The sequence below is a fragment of the Dreissena polymorpha genome, chromosome 3 (assembly GCF_020536995.1).
Source record: "Dreissena polymorpha isolate Duluth1 chromosome 3, UMN_Dpol_1.0, whole genome shotgun sequence".
NCBI classification, from domain to species: Eukaryota; Metazoa; Mollusca; class Bivalvia; order Myida; family Dreissenidae; genus Dreissena; species Dreissena polymorpha.
The window spans coordinates 110,053,975-110,063,984 of NC_068357.1; the positions used below are offsets into that span (position 1 = coordinate 110,053,975).

Below are 10,010 nucleotides of genomic sequence, written 5' to 3' on the forward strand. Positions count from 1 at the left end.
AGTAATACTGATATAAAAACACTTAACAAGTTTGGAAAGATTCAGACGAAAGTTGTTAAATCTTTTAAACAAGTGGAAATTGTTTATTTTGTCAAATTTAATAGAAAAAAATTCTGGACTTATTGTCCCGATGTTTCTCATTTTAAATGAGGTAAAAATGCTCATTGATATGAAGACACTGTAAGTTTGGAAAGAATCTGATGAAAAATGTTGACTTAATCACCTTACCATGCAGTTTTTCACCTTTATTTTTAAATTCAAAGAGACATAATTCTGGACTTATGGTCCGATTTTGCTCATGTAGAGTTTGGGTTGGGTCCTCATTGATAAAAAAAAAACTTATGCAAGTTTGGGAACAATCGGATGAAAATTTTGGACTTCGAACAACGATTTCAAAATTTCTCGATTTCTAAGGAAGATAACTATTGACGTAATGGTCGGATAATGCTAAAGGGCCCATACCACCTGGATAGTAATACGTGTCGCGCTTCGCGCTCTATATGTGGTTCTTAAAAAAAAACTCCGGGGAGTGCTTGACTCTATGGAAACGGGTTGCTGGGACACAGCTCCTCCTTGATAAGCGGCTGCTTCCTTTATGGCAACTCATTGTTACAATCAATAATACGTGTCGCGCTTCACGCTCTATATGTGGTAGAGATAGTACTTAGGGCCTATGAAAGACAACCATAAAAATACATGGATAATACATGTGTTGTTTGCATTTATTTGTTAATATAAAAACGCGTGTATTTTTTTATTAGATATTTAAGTGATGTAAGAAATTTTATTAACATTGTCACCATGCGGCATCCATTAATTTTAATAAAAATGTCCAATCGTAGTAAAATGGATTTTAAAATGTCTACATAAAATAAAGCTTTATAATATTTATTAACCTGACTGAAAAAAAAGTCAGCCGCCGAACAGTTCCGTTCGTGCCGGAAACTTTCCCATTGTCCTTATTACCATATTTTAAATATGACTCAAAAAAGTGGAACCCTACTTCAAACGTATATTGTGACTTAAATAAACCGAATATTTAAAATATGAATATGCAGTTATGTAAATGCATCGCTTTTAAATGTTTCATCAAAATTGCTCCTAAAAATATGCAGTCATTTTAAAGTTATGAGTATTTCAATGAAGCACTCTAAAATCCGTTTAAACCTGATATTTGGTTTTGTGATCACACATGATAGCTTTTTGCACAGTTAAAGCAAAGTCTAAATATTCAATGCATGGTTTGTTATCCACAGAATAAATCACCCGGTACGGTTTACAGACGCACGAGCCGTTCAAAAGTATGTAAACCGTCCGACACAGTTTAGGAAACCGTCCGGGACGGTTTTTTAAACCGTCCCGTACGGTTTAGGATAGTTTTAGACCAGTTCGTACACCATATATTTGTCGTGTTTGTGTATTGGCGAGTTTGAAAGTTGCCAACACGAACAAACGTCAAATGTCATAACGTATGTAATTGTCGTCTATCCGCGTACAAGTGGCGTGTTGTCGTATTATCATACTCCAATCCCGTCTGCCACCAGATCGTTAGTGAAGTCATCAGCCGCCATGCGAGGATGAGTAAAGCCATAATAATTAAAGATGTGAAATAAATGTGTTAATAGTGTGTAAAATATTAATATGACTCTTAATAGAGTACATTGTATACGGGCATATACTGGATATTAAAGCGACACACACACAAACTGAACAAAGACGATTAATCATGCGTCTTATAATCAGAAATCGTAAGCGACTTTTTAGGTGATTATGTATACCTAGGTAAGTCGGCTTAACTTCTGTTCGTGACTATTGGATTATACATGAGTTATTTCCCAATTTACTGAAGATGTTAAAAGAAAGAAATACTTATTATCACTATCGTATGCAACATTTCTTCTTTATATGTTTATGTTAATTCGCGAATATGATAGAATTCCGATAAACAAAATTATTATTTTAGACTCGCCATGAAACTTAAGTGTCGATCGGGTAAAAATGAAACAAACAACTTTGGAACGCGTTTACAATATCTACCTTAAAATTGGTCATAAAAAAAAATAACCACCAAAGCGAATAACATTTACTAAAATATGGTGATCATAGGTTATGATAATATATACTGCAATATATCCATTGATGCGTTTACAAAACAAGGTTCGTCTGTAAATGTGTCAAGAGTTAATGAAAATAGTCCTTGATTACATACTAGGGGTCATATCTCAGCGTCTTAGTTCACGCTCATACACTCAGCGAAGCGTCATATCTCAGCGTCTCAGTTCACGCTCATACACTCAGCGAGGCGTCATTCCTTAGCGACTGGACGACTTGGGCCTGTGGTTTCCTCTTCGACGGAACGGAGTTGGGCAACGCTTTATCGCGAATTATAGCTGGGTTTTTCCCTATGGCGCCGACCTTGCCGGAAGTCTTGCCCACTGGGGCACTCTTGCTAGACCCAGGTGTATCGGCGGCAGCGTGTGGTTCCGGTGGGATCCTGATGTCAGCGACGGTTGACATGCCTTTTAGTGCAACCTGTCGGGCCTTGACAGCCCACACAAGGCCGATGGTGCCGGCGCCAACAACTAACCCGCCAACGGCACAGCCGACGAGTAGATATATGTCAGAATCTAGAATACCCAACATTGTAGTCAGTATCGTTTGTTTGAACAACTTTAAAGGCAATTATAACGAGACTGCTTATTATATATACATGTACGATTTTTTTATTACACCATTTACTCATAAACATTTAATAAAAATAAATAAATAATAATAATAATAATAATAATAATAATAATAACAATACATATATATATATAATGAAGAGGCAAAATGGTGCTTGTTTGATTAGCATTTCATTATAACTAACTTCGCAAATTGATTCCACGATTACCTGATAGCGAGTCAGTCTCCACGTCTTGAGATGATGTTTGTCCGGACAGTACGCTGTCGGTGGTGGATTCACGGGCGGTAGTTCCCGATGCAGCCGTGGATGGACACGTGCAGTTTCCAGAATACATTACAGTGGTGCTGATTACAGTTGTAGTTGTGTCAGGCATTGAAGCAGTAGTCATAGTTGAGGCTGTGGTCGTTGTCGTTTCCTCAGGTGTCGCTGTGCATGCGCAGCATGCAGACGGCGAAGTCGTCGTTTCGAAAGTTGTGGTCGCAACGGAAGTCGTGGACGAAGACGATGCCGCTGTCGTGGTAATTGTTGTTGCCGCCGTCGTCGTCGTCTCCCCCGTCACCTCAAAGTACTTTATTATGAACCCGATACGCACAATGGAGGCGTCGGACGAGAAGATTACCGTCATCGCGTCGTCAGTGGAAGTGAAGTTCCGGTTACTGGTTCCGACTACGGTCCGTGCCGGGCACTGGGTCAGCAGGAAGTTATGCTCGCAAATGTAAGCCCCTAGTCGTGAGATAGATGTGAGATTTGCGAGATATATACGGGAGATATACATAAGATGTACGCACAATATAGGTAGATATACCAGAAACATTTAAGACATATGCATGCAATAAACATGTTATGTGCATACAAATATTTACTAGATGTCCTTGAAATATGTAAATGCTTGTGATTTACATGAAATATATTTGGACTATACGTAATAATTCTATAAATTAGATTTAAAAAAAGATATAAACACATGTGGTGTGAGTGAGATATGTATAATGAGAAATTCATTCGATAGACGTTCGATATACGCGAGATGTACTTGAGCAATCTCCACGCAGAGTTGTCGTTTCTTGCTCTCACATACAACTCTGCATTAGGCTCAGCACGCCATTTTGTCTACCAAATAGCTAAAACCGAACAAACGCATACAATGTATATTTGTGTGGATATTTAAGATCGCATGCATTTAATTAAGAAATATGACTTTTAAATGTACGATAAATCGTGCAAAAACTTGTGGGTTTTAATGCAACTCTTTGGAACTATTTTATTGCCCATTTACACAGATGTAATCATTCCACGCACTTCACAAATGTAAACAATTGTCCATTTTTTTATTGAGTGACGATAGGCATTGTTTCGACGTATTTATGTATGTTGGTTTCTTAACATAAAAAAACATATCAATTTTATAATAATTAATTAAGACTGATATAAGATATCATGGTATGAGATGGTTTTCTTTAATGCAGTTAATGCAATGTAACCGTCGTGCAAGAGATTGTTTAGTATACTGTAACCTCAATGATGAACGCTTGGAATGATTATGACATGAATGAGACGCTTTCATAACAATAGTCCGTTCTGAGCCCAACACAGAGGTGAATGTAATGTGACCGTCGTGCAAGAGATTGGTACTTGAGATGTCCATGGGGTTTAAATTAGTCTTTCAAGAGATGTGGGTGCAGACGGGATATTAATTCGAAACGAACGTGGAACATGCGTGAGATGTACTTGAGACATACGTGATATGTCTGTGAGACGAATCGACATGTGAGTGACATACGTGAGATTTACGGGAGACACAAGGGTGAGTATTTGCAGAAATAATTGTTCCATACGCAAGATTTGCATGAGAATAGCGTGAGATATTCGTGAGATGTACGTGGCACATTAATAAGATATACGCTTTATATCCATGAGAGGTGTCCGTAAAGTACATACAATATACGTGAAATTTACTTGAGCTTTACGAGAGATGTGCGTGAGACATGTGTGAGCTGTACGTTAGATGTATGTGACGCTGCGTTAGATATTCGTGAGAGATACGTGAGATGAGCGTGAGATATACGCGAGATATACGTGAGATATGCGTGAGGTATACGTGAGGTATGCGAGATATACTAGTATACGTATAACACATGTGAGATACTCATGAGGTGGACGTGAGATGTACGTGATATGTACGTGAGACATACTTCAAGTGTCCTTAGCTGTTTTTTAAGTGATTTCGTTATACAGGGATTCTCATCACTGACATAAACTTAAATCGGTAGAGGCCGTGTTTGTCTTTAATAAACGCACATACCATATGTTGGTTGCGTTAACTTGATTCTGATTAGCGCATTTTAATTATCTAGCGCCCAAATAAGGTCAAGGTTGTAGTGAGGTGTAGGATTGTGGGCAGATTGGAAGTACCGAGTAGTTCTCAGCAATAAGGCGTTAATATCGAACAATTTTGGTAAGCGGTTTTGTAAACGTAGAGGGCCAAGAAATTCCATCGGAACTACGTTTACCGTCGTATATTGTTAGATGGTCGTAGTCGCAGGTTTCGCCGTCCTCCTCTATGTAGCTGAACAGAATCTCGAGATAGACCTTCGAGTTCTCGCTGGAGGCCTGGATACGCCACCGACAGTCGCTGTCACTGGGGAAAAAGGGTGTCTTTAATAATGTCTACGTATAGACCGCCGTTTGAATTGGGCTCTTCTATACGACATTAGTTGGGCACTGAGATGGTGGATTAAAATCCATATAAAATTTACACGTAAAAAATATTTACACACGTGTATGATCATTGAAATATCTAAGTACTTTTTATCTCATCTAGTGGTCTATGTATTGTTTTTACAAACACAACGGCATTTGCGAATTGAATAACGTTTTGTGACTTCGACATACTGACCGTAGTTTCGACACACATTTTCGTACATTACAGCTTAGTAAATATTCTTTATTCTAAGACTCAAGTCTAAGAATCGAATGGTGAATACAAGCCCAGATTACTTCAACTGATTGAGTTTATGCCATGAAAGCTACATACATTACGCCGTTCACCATCGCTATGAACACAACCCCCGAGACTGTAGTAGGTTGGGCGGATTTGACTATTGATGCAAGAATAACTGAGTGAACACTCACACTGGGTACGGCGCCGGGAAGTCTGGTGACGTGAGATAATGCGATGACGTGGTCGCTGTAAGCGTTTCAGTGGCGGTGCAACCGGAACCAGCTGCAGGTGACACAAGAAGAAATTGATAGTGGGCGCAACCACATGTGCTCCTGCATAAGTGTGTGTAGGGATAAAGTGTCCGCATTTACATGTTCATTCTAAACACACTGAATTTCAATAAAAACAAGAAATGCTTCGGCGGGCGCGCGCATGATTGATTGAACATCTTATGATGTGTTGATTATAAGATTCAGTTAAATTATCTGAAACGGTTTTGGATTATAAAGACATTTATTATAAATCGTGGCACATGTATATTTATCTCCAAACAACAATTTGTATTACTGAGGAATTAAACGAGACTTTTAGTCCGGTTTCTTCAATACCCACGCATAAAAAAACGAAAGAAGTATCAATGCATGGCCCAATTATTCATAATGTGAATAGTATATTGATTCTATGACTTTACGAATAATTGAGAAAATGAAATAAGAATTTCGAATATTATGCTTTATAAAAAAAACTTAAAATATTATATTATATTATGCTCAAATTTGGAACCTTCTTTTGCGTTCTTAATGGGTTATTGAACTGCTATTTAATTTTTTATTTATATCGAATTTCGTGTTAGATTTGTTGACTGACCATTTTATATATATATATATATATATATATATATATATATATATATATATATATATATATATATATATATATATATATATATATATATATATATATATATATATTCAATAAAACACGTTTTTATTTCAAAAAAGGAATACATGTGTCTGGTGCCGACATGTAGGTCATGGAGAACCCCTTTCCGGCAGTCGAGGCGTCCGTGCGCAGTCTGACCAGCGCGTACCGGTTAGTGGACGTGTATTCGCCGGTCACTTTGTTGTTTCCGCAGTAATTGTTCATCAGTGTCGAATCAGAGGTGGACTGTCCTGGCAGACGAAAACACAGCCGGTAATGGGGTAGGATTGTACGCCAATACGGACAATATGAACAGTGTCTTAGGAAAACCGGACTAAATGCATGTGCGTAAAGTGTCGTCCCAGATTAGACGGGGCTGTCTGCACAGGCTAATCAATGACGATATTTTCATCTTAAACTGGATTTTAGTTTAGAAGAGACATGATGTAAAAGAAAAATTCCATAAACACGAAAAGTTTCGTTCCTGATTAGCATGTGCGGACATCACAGGCTAATCTGCGACGACACTTTACGCACATGACTTAAGACCAGTTTTCACAGAACGAGGATCATCATGTTTTTTGAAGATTATCCACTAAATTTAAAAATTGACCCTCTATCTACACTTATATTTTCAGTGTACTTGAAACAAGTTATTGCCGTATTTCAATATACAATATAAAAAAAGGCAACGACACGCAAATCATACTCGATTACATGGACTGTATGTGTGTTGAACATACATTTATCAGAAAACTATTTATTGAAAGAAAATATTCTTACCGTTGTGAATGGTGACACCGTCATTGCACGTTACATCGAGCAGGTTTGAATACATCAGGATGCCTTGGCCCAACGTGCCCGAGTCGAGTAGCCACATGCAGTCGAGGTTGCTGCGAATCACCGTCAAATAAGTCAATGCTATCTGGATATATATCGGCTTGATGCCAAGAAATTAGTGCGTAGCCTATAGTGGTCCATCGAAAGTAGTGCATATGTCGAAAGAGTTCCTTTTTCGTGTCTGGACTTGAAGCCATTTTAAAATCCCATATACACCGTTTGTCGTTTTTTTCCGGAGATAAAACTTATTTAGATACATATTCCACTTCAATAGGTGGTCTTTTGCTAGGGCGACATACATTACAAATGGCACTTGTACTGAATTCTGTAAACATAACTGTATTTAAGTGCGCGGTTAATTGGGTCGTATGTGAAACTTTTTATGAACCAGTAATTGGTAAGAAACGAAACTTACTGTGCGTAGCTCGTCGGAAAACCGGGCGTCTGGAAGACGGTTGGCATCTCAGTGGCTGCCAGAACCAGCGGGGTACCGGAACACTGCGTATGCGCTGTGACGACAACATACACCATGACGAAGGACTCATTTCAATTAACTTTCTTATGAGTTTGCCTAAACAGTTGACTAAATTTTTATGCAAACTGTTATTTTAAGAGTTATTTGGACATATAACGCGAATAAGGTTTTCGGTTCTAAGTGTATAAAACCTAAACGAGAAATTAAAACAGACGGCTCAAAGTCCATTTTTTGTAAGAACCTGTAAGTCACTGTTTCAAAATTGCACCGGGGTGTGAATTTTTTGCGAAACATTTGTATATTGATGCCACACGTGCATTCAAAAATCTGGAGCAAAAGTAACACTTTATACAACTCTTAATAAAAAAGTTTTAATTAATTTTAAAAGTAAAGTGTTCGTTTTTGTCAGATACTTAGATAAAAAATAATTTAATAATTTAAAAATGTTTCTTAAAGAAGATTTTTTTAATGACGACACTAAAACAAATTAGAAATTGCAATTGTTTTTAAAAGATCGTTCAATTCACAAACTTTCGCAGATATTTGAATTTTTGATAAATTTCTTTAAATGTATATACTAATAACACTTTAATACCATAAAGGTAATGAAATTCTCATAACAGCGAGTGAACACTATTATCTTCGACGGGATTCGATCCTGGGACCTCTGGAAGAAAACGCTTTCAGTTAACAACTAAACAATTCAGGCTTTAGGGACTAACATTGAATTTGTGCGTGTGATTTACTTGCCAAGTTCCCAGATAATAGGCGTTAAGCGCTACAAATCAAACGTATTAGTTCACAGATTTCGATTGCTGACTATTTGTTTTAATATTGTTTTAAGTCCGGTCTGGTATTTAAATTGTTTGAATATTATGCATATACGTACATCCTTTTTTAAATCGCCATTTTCTTAACCAGGTTGCAGGATCACGTGACTTTGTGAGGTTCACAATTAAACGTTAATTGATGTACGGTAAGCACACCGGCAAGTGGTGCTGTTTTTCAAGTATCTTTTCTTAACAATTTTTCTTATGCATTTCAACTAGTGTATTAAATACATTTTTTATGCTGCTAAAGGCAATGTGAAAAACTTCAGAAATACTTTATTACATAAGCCTGTATTCTTGGCCAAAAATGCGATGTGTGCAGCATTCATGTACATGGTTATGCTACACGCAACGTTAAATTTTGGCACCGAATTCATACGTATTCGAGGATTCATTCTTAAATCTTAGGATATCGGCGCCGACTGCAAGAAAACTGTCCATTACCCACTAAAGATTTTTACAAATGTATTTCAATAACTTTAAAAATTTGCAATAATAAAGTGTTTAAATTCTGCCCAGCCCTTGTGTAAACCCAATGTAAACCACGTTGATAATGCACCCTGTGAACACGTTAAAACGTTTACCCTTTAAACATGCTTACTTAGCTGTACTCCGAAAGAGACGCAAGTCCAAGTGGCTATCAGGAACTTCAAGAAACATGCCATGTCTGGTTGAAACATGCGCCGCGACTGACATTACCTTACGGTGGTTAGATGAATCCGAGGAGTAACTGACTTAAATTAGGCCCTAATTAAAAATCTAGAGGTCTCTGAGGTAAGCATACCGTATTCTTTGGGTCCAATTGATACGAGAAAGTAATTAAGAACAAAGCTTTTATACAAACGTTGTATCTGTAATGACCAGTAGCACGTGTTTACCCACCTACTGAGAATTATGTACACACGGACTTAAGCTAGATTTTTCGCAACAATCGAATAAATGCGACCAAAATATTTTGTGAATTTAATGAAAGCAAAAACTGATGTAATATCAACTGAAGAGTGTTTCTTTTGAGGTGTAATGAGTCTCTATTATCAATAACTAAAGCCGACGTGTACACACCATTCGGATATAGTAGATTATAATTGCAATAAGCAATGACCATGGATTGACCGGTATAATACAGAGTATGTAAAGTGTAAATATCAGTTAATTTGTTTCGCACGAATAGTCTATCAACATTGTTTATCAACAATATTGCCCCTGTGTTTGGTCCGCTTTCGCCACAGGTGCATGTTTAACACACTTTTCAGACGACCGGTCCCACTTTATACTATTTATTAACAAATGACTAATTTATCTGATACTGACTTTTTG

The 10,010-nt window shown here is 37.4% G+C and overlaps 1 protein-coding gene across 1 annotated transcript; it reads right to left on the minus strand.

Annotated features, from left to right (window-relative positions):
- Window positions 1-2,102: 2,102 nt before the first annotated feature.
- Window positions 2,103-7,435, minus strand: LOC127870994 (deleted in malignant brain tumors 1 protein-like). Its single transcript, XM_052413604.1, has 6 exons — window positions 7,332-7,435; window positions 6,635-6,799; window positions 5,819-5,909; window positions 5,197-5,324; window positions 2,894-3,409; window positions 2,103-2,627 (listed from the first exon to the last, which is right to left on the minus strand). The coding sequence occupies exons 1-6, from the start codon at window positions 7,426-7,428 to the stop codon at window positions 2,287-2,289; spliced, it is 1,338 nt and encodes a 445-aa protein (XP_052269564.1). The 5' UTR covers window positions 7,429-7,435; the 3' UTR covers window positions 2,103-2,286.
- Window positions 7,436-10,010: the final 2,575 nt, after the last annotated feature.

Coding starts and splice junctions, on each gene's coding strand:
- LOC127870994 (XM_052413604.1), bottom strand. CDS start 7,428: ATGTGGCTACTCGACTCGGGCACGTTGGGCCAAGGCATCCTGATGTAT. Junction 5,910..6,634: donor CATGTCGGCACCAGACACAT/GTATTCCTTTTT, acceptor TGTCACCTGCAG/CTGGTTCCGGTTGCACCGCC. Junction 5,325..5,818: donor TTCCCGGCGCCGTACCCAGT/GTGAGTGTTCAC, acceptor CTTTTTCCCCAG/TGACAGCGACTGTCGGTGGC.